The sequence below is a fragment of the Pogoniulus pusillus genome, chromosome 7 (genome assembly GCF_015220805.1).
Source record: "Pogoniulus pusillus isolate bPogPus1 chromosome 7, bPogPus1.pri, whole genome shotgun sequence".
In the NCBI taxonomy this organism is placed as follows: domain Eukaryota; kingdom Metazoa; phylum Chordata; class Aves; order Piciformes; family Lybiidae; genus Pogoniulus; species Pogoniulus pusillus.
Window position 1 is genome coordinate 18516878 of NC_087270.1, and position 24662 is coordinate 18541539.

The 24662-nt window shown below is 44.2% G+C and overlaps 1 protein-coding gene across 2 annotated transcripts in view; it reads right to left on the reverse strand.

The window, feature by feature from the left end:
* Window positions 1–24662, reverse strand: part of PAK5 (p21 (RAC1) activated kinase 5) — a 97574-nt gene that overhangs the window by 18884 nt on the left and 54028 nt on the right. For both annotated transcript variants that reach the window (XM_064146115.1, XM_064146114.1), the window contains exons 2-3: window positions 22953–23167; window positions 1120–1917 (exon numbers count right to left, since the gene is read on the reverse strand). In XM_064146115.1, the coding sequence (XP_064002185.1) occupies window positions 1120–1917; window positions 22953–23156 (1002 nt within the window). In that variant the 5' untranslated portion in view covers window positions 23157–23167. The remainder of the gene's footprint in view (window positions 1–1119; window positions 1918–22952; window positions 23168–24662) is intronic.

Sequence of the window (24662 nt, forward strand, 5' to 3'; positions counted from 1 at the left end):
ACGGCTAACATGGATTTGTAGTACCCTGGGACCTTTTCTGAGTCTGCAGCTGGACAGGACCATATTCTCAGTGCACAGAACCAGTAAGAAAATGCACCATTCAGATCATCATTAACCAGGAGAATGGATGTCATCACCTAACAAGCTACTCACCTCAGCACATTGGGTAGGTCACAGCAACCCGAGACTGTTTCAGCCCTGGAAAAAAGCTATAATCTTGGCACTGATTGCTAGAGAAATTTGGTAATGTTCAATGCAATCTACACAGAAGAAAAACACATCTTTTGCAGAATATTAGATGTTTAAGAAGGTCATCATCACCACGGTGTGACTTGATGTGTAAGAAAGGTGTTCTCAGAAATGAACAGTCACAGCAAGTAGAGTAGGAGAACTTATATATGGACTGTGATTTAGAAGAGGCAGGGCAGGTCTCAAACTTGTGCAGTGGAGCTGCTTGTAGATACCATGGCTGAATGCTGCTTTGAGCTGGAACTATTTTTTCCCCTTTTTTTAAAACTACATCTAAAATATCTTGGTTGAAATAAGCTGTTCTGATTTAATTTCACTGCTTAAAAAACAAAGTGGAGAGGGGTAAATCCCTGCTTCCATCAGTGGCAAAACAATGATAAACCTTGTAAGATAAACTTACTCATAAATACAACATAAATATTAAAATACAGAGCTTTCAGCCTTGCACAGCAACAATTCAAATACAAAGGTATCTGACATGCAAATCAGACCAGCTTCTCTCCTCCTGTGGAGATCTGCATGGGTGGGCGAACTTCTAGTGCTGCTACAACTGGCAAAGATTTTGGGGTTATTAGAAACCCCAGCAAACCCCCTGGGAACTGGGCATCTCCAAATCTGCCTCATAATGAATGCCTTACACCCACTGGCCCCTGACATCTATTTTCAGATACTCAAGTAAAGTGTATGGGTTTTCACATCTGCCAAGCTCCCACACTGGCTGTGTCTGGCATGGTATGCCCAAACATGGCTCTCATGGTATGCCCAAATCTCTGCCCAGCATTTTTTTGCATATGCTTAATTTTTTGCACTCTCTTTCTGGAGAGGTTGATCCCTGCCCTGACAGCATTGTCACCAGGGATGTCACGTTACCTTGGGGATGCCTGCTGCAGTTTCAGACAAGCGGGGGTAGGTGTAGGAGCTGTAGGAATGTCCTTGCTGGTGTGCTTTAAAAGCGCTTGCTCCATAGGGCATGGCTGGCTCCTCCAGACCAGAGCCTGACCTGGACCTTTGCCTCATTGCTGGCTGAGGGCTTGCTGGGTCCACGTAGGATGACTTTGGCCTCTTGTCGTAGTCATCCTTACCCAGGCCACGTCCCCGGTCACTGTCACTGTACTCCAGCCTCTCCCTGGGGCATTCGCTCTGCACTGATGCTCGGGATGGAGTGTAAGGAAAGGGATCCCTATAGTCCAGGGAGGATCCGCTGGGAATCCGCTGATATTCCAGCTTTAGGCCGCCATATTCCAGTGGTTTAGGCTTTGCCTCCAGGTGTGTGTGGTATTCTGGGAGGAACCTGGAGAGGTCTGACTGCAGGGGTGCCACTTCTGAATAATAGATGTCCCGGGAAGTCACTTTCATCATGTGCCCATTTTGCTTAGCAGCATAGCTCCCTTTGTAGTACCTGTCTAACTCTTCCCCATAAAGAGTCTTGTCTCGGTACTTTTCCATGACATAGTCTGTTGTAGCGTCTGACTCACTGGAGTACTGGGAATAGGTGATATAACCATTTTCCTCCTGATGCCTTGGCACGTGGTTTGCATTTCCTTGGTGGTGGGTAGGAGGGCTCTCCTTCCGCAGGGAATTGGATCGTGTGACCGAGATATTGTCAAAATCTTCCAGTAGTCCGTTGATTGAAGTATCCTTTCGAGGCTTATTTCCTCTAACAATAGTCTGGGAATAAAAAATTACTTTGATTAAATACTGATTTTCACTTAATATCTGACCAAGAAAGCCACTGAAAAGAAAGAAGCCTGATTCACCCATAGCGATGTGCTTTTTCCTTCAGTCACCTACCTCACAATAATCCATTGCTAGAAACAACAAAACAAGAATACTTACAATAGGGCATGCAGAGGTGAACAAACAAAGAGGGGTTCAAGTCGGTGTACACCATAAACTGGGACTTGGCATGCAACCCTAAGACACTCTTAAAAAGCCCAGTTCAAGAGGTGGGTGCTGAGCAGTCAGCAGCAGAGACGTATAAAACTCCTTTATTATTATTCAGTTTTCTACATCAAGCCAAACTGGCAGCCTGAATCCATTTTACAGAGTATGGGCAAGCTAAACAAGCAGCACGTGGTGGCCACTGCCACATGCTCTTTTAACAGACTGCTGGAACAAAAAGTAGCAAATCACAGGATCACAGGGTGTCAGGGGTTGGAAGGGACCCAAAGAGATCATCGAGTCCAAACCCCCTGCTAGAGCAGGACCATACAATCTAGCTCAGGTCACAGAGGAATGCATCCAGTCACAGAGAAGGACACTGCACAACCTCTCTGGGGAGCCTGCTCCAGGGCTCTCCAACACTCACAGTAAAAGAAGCTTCCCCTTGTGTTGAGGTGGAACCTCCTGTGCTGCAGCAGCCTATATCCATTGTTTCTTGTCCTAGTACAGGGAGCAAGTGGGAAGAGCCTGTGCCTCCTCTCTTGACACTCAGCCCTCAGATATTTATAAACATTTATTAAATCCCCTGTAAGTCTTCTCTTCTCCTGACTAAAAAGCCCCAGGTCTCTCAGCCTCTCCTCATAAGGCAGTGTTGCATTCCCCTAATCATCCCCATAGCCCTCTCCAGCAGATCACCTCCCAGCCTGTACTGGTGCAGTTTATTATTTCTCCCCAGGTGCAGGATAGTTTAGAAGGCACTGGGTTTGGAATTTTTACAAAATGGTATTTTCCTGGGTAGCAGAATTACCACTGGGGTTGCTGCTCAGCTAATTTAGCAGAAGAAGGCACCCGGTGAGGAGAGAAAGACACTTAACTACGTCTCTTTCTTGCACTACACAGCATCCAGCACTGTGCACAGCCATGGCTGTGGGACATCCACATCATGGCTGCTGTGCAGTGGTACCAGTGATGGCCTTGTTTGTGTCCTAATACTGGAAATTCTTCTGTAGATGCCCCAGATGATGAGCACGAGGGAGCACTGCAACCACGAACCTGCCTCTCCCTGACTGTCCACAAACCCCTGCCCATCCCTGCTCCTTTCTGTCCAAAACACTGGTGCCCTGGATGGGAGGCAAGTCCTCCTTTGAGAAAGACTGACTATTTTTTAGCTAGTACTGTCTGAAGACTGTAACACATGGCTGCATCCATTTGTCAGCAGCTGACTCCCACTGAGCATCGCTTCACGTTTATAGGCAGCAGGCAAGAATGCGATGTACAGATTAAGGGCCAGGCCATAAATCAGCACAGCTCACTGAAAGCACATCTGCTTTGCTGATCACTTTGGCTAAGTACCTACGGCTGCACCTTACTTAACTCACTGAGTTTTAAAGCAGAGTCACTGCGGTCAAGCCAGGGAGATGTTCCTCTGCAAGCCGCAGCCTGCTAATGTTGCACCATGGCGTATGAGATGCCAGCCATGGAGTATCTGACACTGGGATATATACCAGACACCAAGCAAGGCATAGCAAGGTGCTGACTGTGTCAACTCCATCCTGGCCACTTGCCCCTCATTCATTGCAACACTGACAGAGGAGGCTCTGCTCCATACTGCTCGATCCCTGCTTAAAAAGCATGCAGGGGCTCAAACATTATAAAAATATGCTTTCAGCACACACACAAAAAACCCCACATTTTCACAAAATCAACAGCAATGTACTTCTCAGCTATTCAGGAAAACACAGCTGCGAAAAGCTGGGCTACAAGCAAAGCCATCTTGCCCTTGGGCTGATCCCTGCTCTGATTTATGTCTGTAATTACTTGCCTAGTTTGCTACTTTGAAGCTAGTGATACCAAAACAATGGGACAACAAAAATAAGGGACAGCAAATAGATCACTCCCTTCGCCTCCCAAGCCATTCAGCAAGAAGAGAGGAACTGGTTTCATTTGGCTGTAGTCTCTTGGCAGGATGACTGCGTGATTATTCATATTTAATTATCACGTAATAAACCAGCAACATTCAACAATGAAATGCTTATAATTGAAAACAAGATTGGAATACCCATCTGCCACCCCGTGTCCCCTGTGCAAAGGCATACCAAAGAAAGAAAGGCTAATTTAATACTCTCCATGGGAATGGCCTTCACAAAGAAGACCTGCGTTATACACCTGCCCAAAAGAACCTCAGTGCCAGAGGCAGTCCCCGGGAGCAGAGCAGTTACAGGGAATGGAGTATTCCTTCTGCTCCTCCACGCAGATGCTCTGTGAAAGCAGGAACTTTCAATACTTCAGAGAAGTGATACAGAGGAATACAGCCGAGGGAATTTACTGAGGACCAAACGCTGCGGTTGAGGGATTTTCTCCAGACAGGTGCAGGCTTGGGAGCCATCTTTGTAATTATGAGGATTTTTTTAAAAGTACTAATAGTAAAATTGTTCTGTAGCAAAGTAATTAAAAAATAGCACTTGCCACATAAGTATCAGTCTGATGAAGCAGTCTTGGTTAACTCTGGGGCCTCAGTACTGCCCCATCCCCCAACTGATAAAGCTGTTTTCTTTCCTCCCAGCACTTCGAGGACAACCTCAAACCAACTTGCAAGGCTGAGGGCTGCAAGTCCCATTTACTTCAAGTTAATTTACTCTTTGAGTAAATTAAAAGGGTCAGTGCAGAGGATAAAATTTACCTATCCCAGAGGCATGTTTTCCTACAGATTAGTCAGTGCTTTGGTACTATTAATAACAAAACTTTCAAATTATTTATTAATAACAACAACAGTATTACTATTTGCTTTGGGTTGTTTTTAAATGCAGCATTTCCCTTGTGTGGAAGGACATACATCTTGTTGAGATTCCCCTGTGGCTGTATCAGACAGACTATAGGAGCTTGACGTTGCCCAAGAAAGCATCCAGCATTATTGCTATGAAAGAACAGCAGTGTCTAGAGAGCAGATAATTTAGGAAGTGTTTCACCAAGATGCTATGAAATAAGCCACCTGAATAGAACTGGAGATGTGTCCTGGGCTGCATCAAGAGAAGTGTGGCCAGCAGGGCAACAGAAGTTATTCTCCCTATTTATTTTGCTCTCATCAGATCCCTCTTGGAAGACAGTGTACAGTTCTTGAGCCCTCAACACAAGAAGGACATTGAACTGTTGGAGTACCTCTGCTATGAGGACAGGCTACGAGAGCTGGGGCTCTTCAGCCTGGAGAAGAGAAGGCTTTGAGGAGACCTTGTAGTGGCCTTCCAGTATCTGAAGGGGACCTGCAGGAGGGCGGCAAGAGCTTGTAAATGTTAATTTTAATAAATATATTTCTGTAAAAATTAATACCACCTCAAATTGATTTCTCACCTCCCCCAAATAAGGGAGACTAGAGAAACCCCCTCCGTAACAGCACCTCATCACCTGGCTGCCTGCCTGTGTATTGCAACGGCAAGCAAAGGGAAAACCTCTGGAGACTGAAATACAATGTCAGGAATCCTAAAAGACAGAAAATTCTAGCTCAAACTCAAAAAGCAAACTAAAAATCTTGAAATAAAAGGTAACTAAGGAAGGTTACATCAAAAGTGAGATAAACTGTTATCCTGGAAAATACTTACATAGGAACTAGATTTGTTTGCAATCTAAAAAGCTTTGTAAACTGAAAAACCCAACTCATATTTCCACATAAGGAGGGAATTCTATTTTTACACACATTCTCTACTTATATAGATTTTTTTCTAATAAAAAAAAACCCCACAGCTCTCCCAGTTTTAGGCTCAAGGAATATAACTATCTGCAGTAATGCCAAAAAATCCTTAAGATTTTGGAGACCAGTTAATTCTACTTTAAAAAGATTTTAGTTAAAAGCAAAGTATTGTTCATGCAATTCTAGTTTTAAAAGAGTCTAATTAAAAGCAAAGCATTGGTCACAAAGACTGATGGGCTAAGATTTATGAGGCCTTTGTTTCTGTCCATTGAGATGGTGCAAGGAAAACCTGGCTAACACCCCAGCACAGATGAGAAGCAGAGCTGAAGCCCCAGCACAGGTGCAGGTGTCCCTGGGTTCAGCACAGCAAGATGGGATTTGCTGTAGTCGATGCCCCACATTTATCAAAGGACGTTTTTCAGTGCCTTGTGCCGTTCTGGAGGGATCAGTGTTACAACAGATGAAGGAGTGCTGGTGAATTTTATGCTGCTATTCCCATCATACATTAAAGTCAATAGGGCACAATCTCCATGAATTAAAGCGCAGTACTCTGAAGCTGTAGCTCTCATTTCATTTCCGTTGCTCTTTGGACAGGTTTGGCGTTTGCTCTGGAGCCCAGTGACAGTAGACATCCTTCATGGTGCTTCAGCAGCAGTCTGTCCTCCAGTGATAAGCTATAATGGATCTGTCTTTAAGAAATGCTGTCTTGCCTTGTTTCTAAAAGGAGATGAAAAACAGCTTCTGCACTCAAATACTGTATTAACCTTGACAATAATGAAGTGGGTAATTAACTGTTTTGCTCTAATATGACCTTGCACTTACTGTCTTTAAAACTACTATACTTTGCACACTCATTAAGCATATATCATCCTTTGTCCTCCTGGAGCTGTGTTTTTGGAAACTGATGAGGATTTAGAATCTCTGATGTGCAGGGTTTAAAAAAAAGATCACTTAAGGAAATGTCACCCTTAAACCCAGCCAGTTTCTAGCTAGCATATCCCCTCATCTCCATTAGACACAAACTGAAAACACAGCCTGTGCATTATCTGAAAATCAGTTTCTTAAGAAAGGTGCATAAAACACAGCTGGTTAAAACAATCTGAAGTGATGTCAGTAATTTATCTTTTTATGTTGAAAGACATTCAATGTATTTGAAGCTGTGTTCATGACACCACATCTTACTCGGCATAAGAAATGTGAACAGCACAACACTGAGGAGAAGCAACAGTCCTTCTCATCAGATCAGGGGGGAAACTTCAGCTTTTCCTGGAAGTTTTAGAGCTGCAACCCATGGTGTAGGAGGTGTCAAGAGTCTGTAGTTGATCTCTTCAGATCAAGAGAAGAGACTTTAAGACCTCAGACCAAACAAAGTCCTTAGAGTAGCTCAAAATGCCCAGAGAGCCTCCAGCTCCTGGAGACAGTCACAAGCATGCAGCAAAAACCTGATTTCTTCATCAGCCTAAGGTCAGTAAAAGGTGGGTTCCCTTCCCTTGTTTGTGAGGCTGAATTTAAGTCTGGGATGCCATGTGGAAGGTTGGCACAAGGACCAGATTCAAAGAGGAAGATGGGAGATGAGAGGAAAAGACCTCACCATGGTCTCCAATGGCTGACTTTACAGAGGTAAGTAAATATGCTTCCAGAGATAAAAACTGATGGCAGCCTAAAGCCCAGTGACTGAGACTTCAGCTCTGATCCAAGACAGCTTTTTTCAAGGAAGTAGGCCTACTGTTTGAGTTCAGGTTTCTCTCCATTAAATATTCACTTGAGGAAAGACTCTAATCTCTGAGCTGCCTTTCCAAATGATGGTGTCAGGCCCATCCTTGCAATCCTCCTGTGTTCCAGTGCATGCTTAATTATGGGGAAGCTTCATGACAAAGCACTGAAAAACATTTCTGTACCTATATTCTCTCCTTCCCCTACCCTATGGCAGGTTGTGCTTCCCTGCTCCTGGCAGAAGTGACCAACCAATGTGCATTGTTTTTTGCAGGACACAAGCTTGTGCATCAGCCTTGGCCATTAGGTAACAGATCACCTTTAAAAGAAAGCATGAGTCCTGCCTAGCTTTTGGACAATAGGCTTTTGGGGACAGAGAACTGGGTCCATGCTGGAGTCACATCCCTCTCCTCTGTATTTCCTCCTACTTAATGTAGGGGCAAGTATCTTGGGGAACTATTTGTATATCATGCTTCCCAAAAGTCCCAGGGTTAAGAAGTTAGTGCTTTGTCCCCTAGGTCTTGGCACAGTGGCCTTAGCATTGGGCGACCTCCGCAGATGCACTCCTCACCAGTGGCCATCCCAGGGCTCTCTCCCTTTGGGTGCCATCTACTCTCACCACCAGTCTGCACTGGATCCTCTTTATAACTAGGTCTGCATTATATGTCTGTAGGGTTGCACTGTGTGGGAAGTAAATGAATACAGTTGCTGCTCTGAACTCTGGAGAAATGGACTGCACCAAAACCTACCTATGGTTTAGTAAGAATCAGGGATGCTGAGAGTTGTGCAAGTCAAAAAGAAGAGCTGCACTTGCCACAGAAACTCATCAGACACCTGGTGAGGAATGGTGCTGGGTGGGAAGAGATGTCCTTCATCACGCTGCACCCTCCAGTAGCATCCTACAAGATCTGCTCCAGTTTTGATCTGCAGCCTGTCTACAAAACAGTTATTACTCTGAGTATTTACTACAAGGAATATACCACAGACAGGAAAGTGTGTTTATACTGTTTCTGATAGGAACTCCTTCCCAATGCTATACAGCCTCATTCTCCTCATAAAAGTAATTTTAAATATGTGATCATGTCTGGTACCCCACAGCTCTCTCCTGGGGAAAAGAGTTCTGCAGAGTTCACTGGTATGGGATGCCTCAGCTGAGCAAGGGAGGTTGTAGCCAGGTGGGGGGTGGCCTCTTCTCCCAGGCAACCACCAATAGAACAAGGGGACACAGTCTAAAGTTGTGCCAGGGGAAGTATAGGCTGGATGTTAGGAGGAAATTCTTGACAGAGAGAGTGATTTCCCATTGGAATGGGCTGCCCAGGGAGGTGGTGGAGTCACTGTCCCTGCAGGTGTTCAAGATAAGCCTGGATGAGGCACTTAGTGCCATGGTCTAGTTGACTGGATAGGGCTGGGGGATAGGTTGGACTGGATGATCTTGGAGGTCTCTTCCAGCCTGGTTCATTCTATGATTCTATGACAGTGAAACATGACTGACAAGTTTTAGTTTGAGTGAGAAAGTTGCTGTACTTATTTCTGCTGACTTACATAAGCACTTCACAGAGGGAGGAATGGAGACGTCTCAAAACCACATAACTGTTATTTCATAGGACTCAGAATTCATCAGTTTTCTTTTATTCCAAGACAGAATGAAAAAGCAAAGTGTCCTACAAATGAAATTCCTCTAAAACATTAACTGCAAGAGTTTTACCTGCCCTTTTGGTATTGCTGCACTTTCCTAAAGCTGATGGCAATCAGTTCAGCAACAGAGAGCAACCTACTAAGCCAAAAAACCCTATCAAACTGAAGCAAAGACTGTTGGGTTTTTTTGGTCACATTATGAATAAAACCTGTCAGTATCAAACCTTCCTGTTTTGTCAAATTAACATTTTCTGGCAGGCAAAGACTACTGCCTCAGAAAGCCTGTGGCCAACTCTGTTGAAGAACACCAGCAAGACCAGGTATCTTACTCTCTCCCTTTCAAAGTCTCATCATTTCCCAGTCCCTCTATACTAACAGATTTTTTCCCTCCACAAGGAAGCTGTGAAACAAGTTCAGTAAGATTTACAGAGGTACAGCTGTGGCCCAGCGACTGCTAGTGTGATTTCTGCACCACACAGCATCCCAAGGTGGTTATGGGGGAACCCTGCAGAGGTGGCACCCTGGAGCTTTCCAACTAGGCTCAACTGAGAGTCAGTCAAAAATAATAAAAAAAAAAAAGCTAAGTTTAGGGCTTTTGGCCCAAATAACAGAAATCCTTTCCTCCAAGAAACACTACTCTTTCTTAGTCTCATAATATTGAGATGGGAGCAGAATGCAAACTTGAGATACATCACCACTCCAGGATCAAAGTTTGCAGCAGGCAGGGCTGTGTGTGACTTGAATAGGTTTATGTCCAAATCAAAATGACAGAATTAAGGACAATTAACATAAAACAATGGAGCTCCAGTGTCTCTAACTGGTACTTCAGAAATTTGGTCTTAGAATCTGGCTTGTGACCTGATTACTAATACACTACAGCAGAGATGTGGGAATGATACCCTCTGCGTTAGAGCTCTTCTTCCCTGTCGGTGCAGGTAACAGGAAATGAATTAAGTGATGGCAACAATCCTGATGCCTCTTTCAATTCTGACATAACCATCTTCTAAACAAAATGCAGGGCAAAAATGCATCCCAAAACCAGGTGACTGACTGCTACTCGGTATTTTGAACTTGGTGCAGAGAAACTGCAGGGAGGTGCAATAAGAAAAGAACCCTACAGTGGCTTGGGGCTAGCCCAAATAGCTACAGAATTTTATGAAGCTCACTCTGCAGTGGCACAACAATCATCACCAAACCTAATGTTGTATCAGCACCTTTTGTGGTTTTATATGGTAAAAGCATGAGGAAAGTAAAACCTCACTTTTCTTAAAGGCAAGAGAAATTGCAAGAACTAAACACTTCACCACCACCTACGCAGATACTTCAGCATTGATAAGCTACTGCTAAGCTCCACAGAAGCCGTGGCTCTCCCACACAGTGCCGATGCTGAGGCACCCACCAGCACTGCTTCTATTGCACAGACTCAGCATGTCACATCTACACATGATTAGCACTGGGAACTGGGGGGGTATAACATTGTGTCAGTCTTTGGAGAAGAGGAAACAAGAAACTTGTGCCAGGGGAGGTTTAGGTTGGCCATTAGGAAAAATTTCTTCCCCAAAAGAGCTGTCAAGACCGGCAATAGGCTGCCCAGCAAAATGGCAGAGTCACCATCTCTGAAGGGATTTAAGAAATGTTTCATGTGGTGCTGAGGGACATGGTTTAGTGGTGACCTGGTAGTGCTGGGTTAATGATTGGATTTGGTGATCATAAAAGTCTCTTCCTGCAATTCTCTGATTCTATTCCCCGTACTGACATGCATTATGAAAAAAGGAATGCAGTTTGCTCTTGACCAACAGTGCCAATTAAAACACCCTTAAGAGAGGGGCAGTTTGTCATTTCTGAAGTCACTCTGCGGCATAAACTGTCTTTGCAGCTCAGATGACATGTCCCTGGATGAGGTTCCCCTCATGCCCTAAACATGCCCATTAAGAAATGAAAGGTTGATGGAGCATTAACCCAATTAAAGATCCTGGCACTTTTTTTCTCAGTGAAAGATTTCTGGCTGTGGCTTGATTGAGTTTCTGAAATATTTAAGCAAATTTCAGTGTGATAAAAATTAACACCGGGGAAGTAATTACCTTAATCTGACAGCTATGGCAGTGGGAAGCTTGCTTAGGAGGGTAGAGGCTCTCAGGTCACCCAACTGTAGTCAGGGTCATCTCCCTGCTTTTAATTAAAATGAGGATTTTGACAATCTGATAATTTAGAAGAAACAGTTTAAACTGCACTACTTTTTACTGCCACCATAGCAAAGGAGGCTTTACATTCAGAAGATATTTGAAGACAAAGTCAACATTTCTGTTTCAGAGCATATGGAGGCCAGCTTGAGAATCTCCTTGTGCTCTGTAAGATGTGGTGTAGGGTTGTGAATTACCTTCCCACTCCATAAATCATCAGGTGAAAGCAGTGAGCAGAAGAAGATGCTGATGAGTGTCTCAGTTTCAAGCACCGAGCAGCCAGTGTTTGGCAGATAGATGGGGCTCATCTCCCAGGAGCTGAGCCACGTACCACATGGGGTCAGGGCAGCCACTGCAATCAGAGCCCGGCGCATTTGGGATTAATGCACCGAGGAAGGATGGGATGATGTGTGCAACACGCTGGCCAGTCTGGCAGGGAAGGGGTTGTCAAGATACAGCAGGAGAAATGAGTCTACAGCCCATGCAGTAACAAAAAAAATGCTTTAGTCCCTTAAAAACACTGAATCAATTTCAAGGTATTTCAATAAAATGGTGCATTCCTGACCATGCACACGGGAGGTGTACATCTTCTCCCGAAAGCTCACTCCACATTCATGGAATTCAGGGATTTGTGCTAGCAAAATAAACCCACAAAAGGATGTCACACATGTTGTAAAATCACACCATGACTTGTTCCAAATATAGTGGTTTTCCTTTTCAAGAACAGCTGTTAAACGAGAAGCGCAGCGCTAGGAATGCCCTAAATAAAGCGATACTAACTCCCACCGAGTCTTTCACTTGCACAAAGAGCAAAGAGTGCCCCTGTGCCAAACCTAACCCTTAGGTCAAATGCACAAGGTAGGTGAGAGGAAAGACACGAGGAGCTTCCTGAGCTGGTGTTTTAATTATTTGCTCTTGTAGATGAGAAATGCAAATCAAACAGCTCTCAACAGGAAGAAATAGTGACAGAATTTGGGGAGGCTACTTGGTGGCAGCATAGCTGGCAGAGGTGATGCCCGGCACGGCACCGCAGCTCATCTACAAGAAACTGCCGAAACATTTCGAGAGTAATCTCGATTTGATTCGATTTGCTGGGCTGTGCCACTGCCAAGTGCACTCTGTCCCCAGCAGCAGATTAGTCCTGACATGCTTAATAAATTAATCTGCCTGACAAAGTGCTGCTCCCTCCCCTTCCTCCGACCCCCCTGGACAGCACGGGAAAATCACGAAGAAGGAGAAAGCATTTAAAAGTCTCTAGACAGCACTTGTCTAGTGTAATTGGATCCTGCACGAAGGAGAAGACAAAAAAGAAACAGCAGTGAAGCACTTTCAAATTGTTTGAGAGCCACCAAAGCCCAGATCTAATCATGTCAGAGCAGAAGACATGAAAAAAACCCACATTTACACCAGAAGCTTCGTGTCCACAAGCATGTGAAGCTTAGCAACATTATTTTCCCCCTGATCCTACTACTACTTTTTTTGAGCTGTCATTGACTAAACCTGGCTGTTTGGTTATAATACAGAATATAATTTAATGGGACTATAATCAGTAGAGTTCTATTCTGGACTAGAGTAGATGGAAACAAGTTCACTAGCAGATCTAGGAATCAATACATCTTGGAAAGGTGCAAACTGTGTAGCTCCTAAATGATTCTCAACATTGCATGGTTAAATGGAAATGGAAGTAGCAAACACTGCCTTAGTGCCAACATGGAGTGAAAATGCTGCGTGCTCAATTTTATATGCAATTCCCCAGACCCGTTATGAAGTGAACTCAAACGTCCACCTTGAACGAACGCCATCAGGATGTCCAAGCAGATTTCCTCATCATTTCTGCCCAGGTCTGTCTGACACGCATGACGACGCACTCCCAGAGATTCTTTGCTGCCATCTAGTGTTGCCCACCGCTGATCAGAATGTCTAATAACAACTCTCCAAGTGACTTCAGCAGCACTACTGGACGTTCAGACAGTCCATGGAAATAAAACCTAAAAGAGGACTGATGGGAACATTGTTTTTAGCAGAGCCTATGTGACAAAACAAGGGGCAATGGTTTCACACTAAAAGAGGTGAGATGTAGATTAGATGTCAGGAAGACTTCTTATTATTAGCATGACGATGGTGGAATACTGGCACAGGTTTCCCACAGAAGTAGAAACATGCCAGGTCAGGTTAAATAGGGCTCTGAGCAACCAGTTCTACGTTCCATGTAAACACGAGGAGGATTTTTTTTCCTCGTGAGGGTGACAGAAGACTGGAACAGGCTGCCCAGGGGGATTGTGAAGTCTCCCTCTCTGGAGAGAATCAAAACCCGCCTGGACGTGTTCCTGGGTGATCTGGTATAGGTGATCCTGCTCTGGCAGGGGGGTTGGACTAGATGATCTTTCAAGGTCCCTTCCAGCCCCTGACATTCTGTGAAGATGTCCCTGCTCTCTGCAGGGAAGTGGGACTAGAGGACCTTTAGAGGTCCCTTCCACCTCAAGCCATTCTGTGACTCCATGAAAATTCCATGAGTGTTTTATTCCAGTGGCTTCCTCAGCTAAGGTAAATGAGAGCTGGCTGAATTATTTAACTGAAGCTGGGTAAAACACATTCAGCTTTTCCACATTTACTGGGGAAAGCGCTTACTGCTTATGCTTTACTATTTATTTTCCATACTTTACTCTGGAAGATTACTGCTACTGTACAAAAACCATAAGGACCCTAATTCTGAAGAAGCCACCCCAAAGCATTGCCTCTGCTTACCTAAAATCCTGCCTTCTGGCCCCCGTGATTGTGTGGGTCAGGGCAGAGGATGTTTTGGAGGAAAAATGCCTGGCCAAAGGAACGAGAAGGAAACAACAACCATGTTAGCACCAAAGCCCTTCACCTCCAGGCAGTAAGCTGAGAATGCGACTCACTTATCAGGACAGGCAAGTCTGTGAGAGTAGTTAGTGGAACAGCTTCCTATAAATTTCTCTTCAGCGACTAACTTCCATGTTAAAAAAAGAACCTGATTACAACTGTCCTTGCTCAGGATCTAATTCCTGGCTTGTTTCAGGTTACATGGCAATACCAGGAGAATATTCCCAGTCTGGTATTCCCAGAGGAGGCCAGATTCAATTTCTGAAATGCTGACACTGAGTAGACCTCCAGGTTAACATACCTGCAAACTGGTCTGCCATGGCAGATGTAAACCACCAACTCTGAATTTCTTTTCAATCTTTACTTAACATATCCCAGAGTTCTGCTTGCCTGCATAAATTCTCATCTAAAAAGTTGTCTTGCAAAGTTTGTCCAATGCCAACCTTATTTTAAAGTAAAAATTCTGATGCAAATGGCATTTGAAAGTATTCTTTTGCTAATTACATCAAACTACATTGATACACTGAAGTCTCTGATCTGTATTATTGTCTGTTATTGCCACAGACCCAGGTAAAGTAACTCCTCTCTCATGTGAGCAGACCATTTCAAATCAACACCAACTGTTGCATGAACAAAGCTTACTCAGGAGTTCTACACAACATCCCTAGATCTCCATCCTGCAGACAGCAAATTGACACTACTCTAGGAAAAAGCTCAACAAGCTTAGTGTGACCACTTAGGTGTAGGTACAAGCTTGCCTCCAAGTATCTGCAGGAGTAGGGTACTAATAACAAGTTCCCTTGGGGATGTCAGGGACCTTTTAAATGAAGGATATGACAAGCAGATAGCTGATTGTCACCCTCTAAGCTCAGCAGCAGACATACCCTCCAAACATACCTGGCCAAACCTGAGACGTTTGCTACGAAGGACCAATATCTTGGTCAGAAAAAAATATGCAAATAATTTCTTTTCTGGCTCATCAGTTGAACTGAAAAATTGTTAAACGTTTTGTGTTTTAAGTCAATCTGAAATGATAATCCTCCTGATACTACAGTGAGGTTCTGGGAAAACAATTTCAAGTCAAGCTGCATGAAGTTCTCCAACAGTGTTAAATGCAATGGTATGAAAATGCTGCTAAAAAGGTGATGAGGAAGTCAGGATAGAATATAGAATATTTCAGTTGAAGGGGATCTACGACCATCATCTTAACCAACCGTCTGACCAAGCTAAACCATGTCATTAAGAGCACTATAGAAATGTCCCTTAAACATTGGCTTGACTTCATTTGATGATGACTCTGGGTTGCCACTGGGACACTGTAGTAAAAATGTCCATGCACCAGTTAATATACTTTTGACAGAGAATAAGATGTATTAATGGCACTGAACAGATATGGGCATAGAGAAGACCTGAGAAGGGTACAAGCAAAAGGGAATCTACTATTACTGGAGCAATGACACTTCTCTCCCTTAACTTATGTCCTCAATCAGTTTTTCACCTCACTAGACCTCCCTTGCCCAGGGAACATGGATGGAAAGGGACAAGCAGCTCCTGTCACAGTGGTGTTAGAAAACAAGCTACCATAACAGCCCTGCTCTGGGCTCCTTCTCAAGACACTTCACATTCAAGACTGTTTAAATCTTTAAACCCAAAATATTTAAATACTTTGACAGAAAACCCTGAAACAAACAATTTCTGAACTCCAAAAGACAGCCTCTTCCAGCTGACACTCTTTACATTGAAACTGTATTTTCCCTTACATGAACTACTCATCTGAAAAAAATTCTTCCTATTCTTCTATTCAGGCATTTCTCTCTCATCAAGCCCCACTTCACAGGCAGGATACTCTTCTAAAGGACTTATATAAACCCTGTAATTTTCAAACAATCAGAAACAGCACCACAAGTTTCCCCTGTACGAGAACATATTAACCTAGTGTTATAAACAATAAAAACCTTCCGAGCTGTGTACTTTGTTCATTGATTCTTTTCGTGCAATGACAGATTTCCTGCTAGACCACGCAAAACTGGCAACTTGGCTTTTCTCATACTGAGGGAATGTCACAGTAAGACACATCTGTGGACACTAGATGGCACATTTGTATCAGATCTGTACAAGGAGATTAACTGAAGTAGTATTGTCAATTTGAAAAACAGTAGATCAAGCAGCCCTCAGGAGTGAGGTGCTACCTCTTTGAAATAAATAACTTCTACCTAGATTTGTTGCTGTAGTTTCTTCTGGCACTGTGAAGTGTTGGAGAATTCTTGTTAGCAGAGGACACAGAAATGATAAACATGAGCAACTGTGCTGAGAAACGGCCTTGGGACACTGCTAGCCCAGGAAATCAAACTGCAGTGGGCAGAGTTAGATAGCCAAGGGGGCTGGAGTAGGTGGTCTGGAGGGCTGACCCTTAGATTGTTATGGTATGCTGACCTATCTATGCCTCACCAGTAACCCCATACCCTCTGACTGTAACCAATCTTGGTGGAGCACGCCTCTTGCTAGAATGCATCTAAGTCACTGTATCACGGAAATAAAGCGGATTATGACCACCTAACCATATTGGTGAACAAAGAGTCATTGTACCCATAGCGCTCCACTGACAATGGAGCATCAAACATATTCCTGTTCAGTGATCAAAATAGATTGAAAGTGGGGCTGACTTACAGGAAAATTACAAACCTGATCACAATCACTTGCAGATGAAGATAAAGAAAAACTGAAGCTGGAAGGAACCACTGCAGGTAATCCAGTTTGACCTTCTGTTCAGAGCACAGAATCACAGAACCTTAGAGGTTGGAAGGGACCTCCAGAGATCATCAAGTCCAACTCCCCTGCCAAAGCAGGATCACCTAGGCTAGTTTGCACAGGAATGCACCCAGGTGGGTTTTGAAAGTCTCCAGAGAAGGAGACTCCACAACTTCTCTGGGCAGCTTGTTCCAGTGCTCTGTCACTCTCAATGTAAAGAAGTTTCTCTTCATGTTGAGATGAAACCTTCTATGTTCAAGTTTGTACTCGTTGCTCCTTGCCTTATTTCTGTAAACCACTGACAAGAGATTGGCTTCATCCACTTGACACCCACCCCTCAGATTTTTGCAGACATCAACTAATGTCAAGGTCCAGTTAGGCTGCTCAGGCTGTTGTCCATCAAATTTTGCCCTCTTTAACAGCTGAGAACCTACAGTCCCTCCAGCTGCTGTCCCACTGCTCAACCACGCTTGTTGGGAAAACATTTTCCTTCCACTCTGAATTTGCTGTGCTGCAAGGTGTTGGCTGCTGCCCATTTAGAAGACTCCTCATCCCAACTTCTCTCCTCTTGGCTAAGCATGCACCAGGCCCAAAGCGTAACTGCAAATTGTGTTATTAGGAAATAAGTTACTAAGCACAAATTTTTATGATGTGGTTACATGAAAGGCCCACGAGATGTCAGCAGCCTGCCAGGTCCTGTCCTGTCAAAAACAAGAGCCGTGTGTCTACAGCATCCTAGTGGAATTGGAGCCAAACTTCTTCAAGCAAAACTTCTGACTGCCCCATCTACAGAGGCACCATGGGAGAAAAAAGTAAAAGGAAGGAGCCATAGAGAAGGATAGATCAAAATCTGGGAGAGAGAAGAAGAGACATCAACACAACCACTGCTTTGTCCACCTGCCTCCAAACAGCAGCAAAGCCTTTGAGCAGCTCTTTCTCTAAATCCTTCCTTTTCTGGTCAGGCATTTACTCTGTGCAGCTCCATGTGGGAGGAGAGCTGAGGGTTATCTAATGAGACCTGGACATTTCTGACATCTGAAGCCCACACAAGAACCTCTTCTGAGCTGCCCTGTTTGAGGTCTTTGACCACTCAGCACTGCTGTGCACAGCCTAGTCCAAATCTCGGTGTCCTCTATCTAAGCAAGTTAAGCATGTAAATGAAGGAGAAAAAAGTCACTTTATATGAGGCTTGAATTTCATTGCTGGAAGTACCTTAAGAGACCACATAGGATGGGGAAGGGAAATAATCTGCTTTGCCTTCTGTCAACATGCACAGTAAAGAGAAGCCTTGGTTTTCATGTGCAAGCTATTAAAAGGGGCATGATTAGTAACTCATTTTCTGATTATTTTTACACTGTGTAGTAGAGAGGCTGAAATGTAGAAGTAGAAGCTTTGTAAAGTTTTAAAAATTACAGTTAACTCACCAGGACTAGGGTCAAGGTTTGAGAGGCAGAAGTGAGAAAAACTAAAACCAGTAAGACAAAACATACAGATTAGATCATTGCAACATGGTGCTGAAAGAGAAAAAAGCCAGTGAACCTGTAGTATGTCCTCTACAGAAATTCTCTGCCCTGCAACAGCCACATGTTGCAGGACAGTAGGTAAATGAAATGCTGCAGATCAGTAGCGCAATTAATGTGCATCTCAAATTAATATGCATCTCAGCCCAGCTATGAGGCATCCAAGGGCATTTTGGTAAAGTGATGGAAAGGATCACATTTCCTCTACTTTGAAGGCAGCTCAACCCACATGACACAGAAGAAGCTCTTTTTGTTTTGCCAACAATGCAGCACCAACGTCAAGCTGAGGATCTCCCTCTGCTCTTTTCTGACTGAACACTGATCCCTCTGCATTGCCAAGCAGTGCTAACGCTCATTGCGGTGCTCAGCAGGGCAGTGAAAGTCCTCATCCTCTCCATAAGCTGTGCTGTCAAGGGAAGAAAATGAGGAAGAAAATTCAGGAAGTGGCCAGGCTGAGGTCCCAGCAGGAAGGATTCAGTCCTCTTTCGCCACCCAAATACTCATAGCCACTTTCCTCCTTACTCAAGGACAATCCCTCTACTATACCATCCTCAATTTGGGTACCTTGACCTGCTGACAGAGTGGATAGATAAGACTACCCAAGTCAACAAAAGCAAAGCAGTGGAGGATTTGTGCATGTACTAGCACAGTAAATTGAAAAATAACCCCAGTATGATTTTTTTTCAGAAAAATCATCATAGCATTTTCCTCTCCAGTACTGTCAGAAGTGAGAAAGCTTAGCAGTATGCTGCACTGGGAAACACGAGTAGGGATTTTAACAAGTCTTCAGTGCTGTCCTGATCCTACTGACAACAGCAGACATTCAAGCAGCTTAATGGAGCATCTTTACAAAGCCAAAGCTAAGCTCTTTTGGCAAAAATCCTCCAAACGAGGGTTCTAGAGGTTGTTTTCTCAACATTCTGAGCAGAGTAGAGAATTCATGAAGAGTGAATTTTGCTGCCTAAGGACAATGCATTTACTTAGTTATTGGTTCTGAATATTAAAAAAAAAAAAATCTAAGGATGGCAACAAACTGGCACTCCTGTGTAGTGTGACAGTGATGACAGGCCCAGTGTACTGCGTGCTGAGGGCAAACACGCAAACCACAAGCTCCAGCTACACACGAGACAACTACAAAGTACTGAAGCAAGTGGATTGAGAGACCTGGCATCGGGATCTCAGATTTCATAAAGCCTATTTTAAGTACAGAAAGACACAGTGGGTTCACATTTTTCATGCAGAGCTGTTTGCAATGAAAACTCAGCATTTTTTCAAACCCCACTGTCTGGACACCCCAAACCTACCAAGACCACTGACGATTTCCATTGTCTATGACATTTTCTGCTGTGTTTGAGTGACTGCTGCCGGCATCTGAAATGCACAATACTCTGCTGGTATCTGGGTCACCCGCACTGAGAAGGGAAATCCCATTATTGTCTCTCCCTGTACTTGAAATGAATGAATTTGTACAGTCAGCTCAGGTTTGGATTCAAATGCTGCTATTACCATGACGGGCCGCCTCTCTGCGTGTACAAATACACTGCAAGCCTTTCATCCCAGCAAGCGCAGAGGCAGGGCGATGACATCCCCCAGGATATTTGGGAGCCCAGGGCGCTGCCTCTTCAGCATTGCTGCTGCTGCCTTTGAATGTAGATGGAGTGGTAAGAATATTTATCACTTATTGGTTTTACCTGAAGGGATACACTATGCACCATCAGATCCTATCTGCTTTGCAGACTGAGAAACGAGCAAGTATCACTAACTGGAAAAGCTGCAAAACCTGCAGGAGTCAAGAAAAAGTGTTTCCTGCCAGCCCCTGCTTCAGCTTGGAGTGAAGCTCAATGCAAGGAAACACCAGTTCCATCTTAAAATCAAGAAATTGTGCTCTCAAAGCCACCTCTTTGATCTGTGCTACTCTTCAGCCACAAAAGATCACCTGTTAGCAGGACTGCTTCTGTCTCATACCATACAGGCAGTCAGCACTGAAGCCATTAAAAAGGAAATGAATACAAGAGTGCAAAACAGCAGAGTTAGAGAGGTGTTGGATGACCTGAAACCACAGCACGAACTAACTGGCAAAATGCCTCAGCCTGACTTAATACTGTGACTAGGACATGGTTATGACTCTTCCTCTGCTACACCTCAGTGCACTAATTAAAATATCAGCTGCTGGGTGGAAAAGAGTTGTAAACAATACTGAAGGATCTCAGAATTTTTAGTTCCTATCTTCATGAGCTGCAGGCATATCTTAAATCTTCAGTTCTCACTGACATCACAAAATACCCAGTACCTAAATAACCTTTCAACAGAACTGAAAGTGCTGGTGTGTGTGCACACATTAAAAATTCATCTAAAATTAAGTGATTATGCTGAACTGCTTTAGCAACATGAAATATTCTTAGATTTAAAGTGGCCACAGCTCAGTTTCTCTCCATAAGTGAAGTTATATTAAAACTTGGCATGCTAATTACAAATAAATACACAGACAACTGGCATCTTGCAATAGAATTAAAAGCAAACTGTCAGATGTCAGTCAATGCCTCTTAGCTGCTATTAAAACTGAACTGTTTTTTCCAGTACTATTATGGAGGCCTATTTCAGTAGGCTGTAATTGAGCTTTAGATAAGGAAAGTAACTGGAGGGTGAAAGCATGATTTCCTGAACAATTTGCAATGGGGTCTTCACTCTATTTCCCGTCTAACTATCCCTTTGGAGCAGTGGCATGCAATTAACTGCAATCTGGGTAATCTCTGTCCAAATCTACATCTTCCATCTACGCAGAAACCCTTCCTGCAAGTCTCTTTGCATGTGTTTGTGCTCAGCCTCATGGTCACGGCTGAGAAGAGGACCAGGTTGCAGGTATCCTATCCCTGGGACACACATAATGGGAATACGCAGTGGGATACACAGCTACATTAAGGACCACTGCACCCTAAGGCTATCATGGAGGAACAAGCTTGGCTTGGAAGCTGCACTTTGGCTCCCATCTCCAGTCCTCTACGGCATAACATGCTTTAGTCCACAAGTGCATCCCAGACAGAGAAGCAAGAATTGACAGTTTTCTGGAAACAACTGACAGAGACTTGCTCTGCTTCAACATGTGGTAACTGCTAGTTTGGGGCTTGATCTTTCCCATCCTGCTTCAACAGGAGCCAAGCTATGTCTATGCCCCTTCACAGGCTGAGACCCAGAGCTGCACTGCCTGTACAGTGCCAGAAAGCTAATGCATTTTAAAACTTGGTAAGCTTATGGATTTATGCCTCCAGAACTGAAAAAGAAAAAAAAAAAAGAGGTAGTAGTGCTGCAAGACTGTACAGAGATTTTTTTTCTAAATTTAAAACATCTTTTTACATTCATGTCAAAACACCCAAGGATAATTTGGTGTTAAGAAGGGCTGTGGAACAAAATTGCTCTCCTACTCAGGCAGGAAAAGGCTTGCCTACCTTTTTTCCCTCAGTATTTTAGGCCTCTGTTACACAGTAAGGTATTTTGTTACAATAAAGATTAAGACTTTGGTTTTACCCAGCCTTATCCTGCAGCAACACCAAGCAGTCCTGGTCAGCAAGTCATGAATGTCCTTCAGGAGCAGGCAGCAAATGTAAATTTAGCAAAGTGCACTTATCAAATATAAATACAGGGCCCGTGCTCTCAGGATTATGTGATTTTCCCTTGCTGCAAAAAAAATTCACGTGAAGATTAAATCCTACACTTATTTTTCAGCTGCCTGACAGTGAGATCTATGTGCCCAGAAGGGTATAGGCGACCATTCGTGCACAGGTGCAATTGACTGGGATGTTAGGATGTTCAACCCCAGAAATGCTGAGGAACCAGGGCATATTTGTCTACCATAAACCTGAGCCTCTAAGGACAATGCTCTCAGAGCTGTGATGCTGCTCTGCCCAGTGCTACCTTTCCAGCCATGCTTTTCCCCAGCTGTCCAGCTTGCAGCTCTCAAGCCACAATCTGGGGCTGTTTCTACTCATTTTACCACCCAATGAGAAGCTCAGCTGCATTGTCCCCTCCAGGCAGCGTCAGGTGGCAATGAGAGGTCCCTCCCTGAGCTCCTTGCCTGGCTAAGCAAGCTATTCAATTTTTTTCCTTTGGTGTACTTCTCCCTCTTTCCCTTGCTCCAAATTGCCTTTGCCTAAAGCATTATTCTTAAATTAATTATCATGGAGCTTAATGCTGCAGAGGAGCATCATTTTGGATGTCCACTGGGACTTGTGACTTTTTTTTTTCCCTTCAGCCCAGAAGCATGAAGGCACAGTTCCTGCAAGACCTGTGACTCATGCTCTTCTGAGACACCCATAACCCTTAACTCATATAACACTTTTCCCTCACAGCCCTAGTATCAAATATTTGGATTTGCAGAGCTCTCTGTACTTGCACATTCACTCAGCCGTGCCTGCCTCCCAGGACAGCGACTGTTGGCATGACTTCATTAAGGTTAGACACAGATGAAGGGAGGTTAGGAAATTCAAAGGTGATATTGCATGATACCTTCATAGGCGCGAGCTGAATTGGAGTGATGCATGAGGGATCCACCATAGGCTTCGGCCTGTTTGCCGTGTCTGCCAGCAAACTGTGCCACTGCTGAGGTAGTCCTGTGAACTTCTGCTCACGGTGGTCAAAGCCAGTGTGAACCCGATGTTCAAAGTTGGAAGGGCCAGAAATTTCAATCCTTTTCTTCTTCTTCCCAAACATGGTGGAAAAATCTAGAGGAGCCACAGGGAAACAGGAAAGAAAAGGAAAAAAATAAATCATTTTATGTTTCGTTGCAACCTGGAGCCATTGTCTTTGCTGCAGGGTTAGAAGTCATTAGCCAAATACCTGCACAAATCTCACTCAACATATACTGTCTTTGAGACAAGGAAAGCACCTATCCAACTTCCTCTCACAGGAGATGAGCCTTAGAGAAATGAACCCACTCTTTAATCTGTATGTTCATAATAGCTTATGAAACAAAGACATGCTTCTAGTCTTGGGAGAGAAAGTGTCAGGTCCTACTTCAACAGGCCTGGGGGAGAATGGCTGGACAACTGCCCAGCCACAGAAGACATAGGTGTGTTGGTAGACAGCCAGATGAACATAAGCCATCAGTGTGCCCAGGTGACCAAGAAGACCAACAGCATCCTGGCCTGGATCAGCAACAGTGTAGACAGTAAGACCAGGGAAGAGATTGTCTCCGTGTACTCAGCACTGGTGAGGCTGCACAGCTTGAATATTGTGTTCAGCTTTGAGCTCCTCACTCTAGAGGCTGGAGCAGGCCCAGAGAAGAGCAATGAAGCCGGCAAAGTGGTCTAGAGAATAAATAAACCTGTGAGGAGTGGCTGAGGGAAGTGGGGTTGCTTAGGTTGGAGAAATGGAGATTCAGGGGAGACCTCCTTGCTCTCTCAACTACCTGAAAGGAAGTTGGAGCAAGGTGAGCATTTGTCTCTTCTCCCAAATGACAGCAATAGGATGAAAGGAAATGGCCTGAAGTTGTGCCAGGGTAGGAAAAGTTTCTTCACAGAAAGGGCTGTCAAACCCTAGAACAAGACGCCCAGGAAAGTAGTGAAGTCATCATCCCTGGAGGTAAAGACATGTAGGTGTGATGCTGAGGGGCTTGGTTTAGTGGTGGCCTGGCAGTGCTCAGTGAACAGTCATTGTGACAATCTTAAAGCTTTGTCTCTTCCAAACAAAACCATTCTGTAGTTCTATGCTTCTACTCCTGTCTCTGTTGATCAGCTCATACTGCAAGGCGCATTCCCTGAGAGCTCACAGCCCTGAACAATACCAGCAACAGCACACAGCTTTGGTCGGAGAACGGCATGTGCACCAGCAAGAGGCAAGCTGTGCACTGCCACTCTGAGAGCACATGGAGACACAGCTTTGCATCTTAAAGCTATACACCAGATCTTGGAGAAAAGACAACCTATCCCAGCTGAGAGCCTGACCCTGCTATGCTCGTATCTAGATGTCACCCAGCAGCAGTGAAAGGGGGATTTAATTCTCTGACATGTCACTAAGGCAAACAGACAAAGAACTCAGATCTAACTTCAGCCTGGTCTAAGAGTCCTTCAGCTGCATCGGTAAAGCATCCTGCTTAAAACAGTATCAGGTACAAAATGCTATAACCATCATATTAACATGGCATTGACTTCTCCAGCAGAAAAGTAATTTGCTGTGTGAGAGCCACAGGCTCAAAGCACCTGGATTCATGCCTGGGCC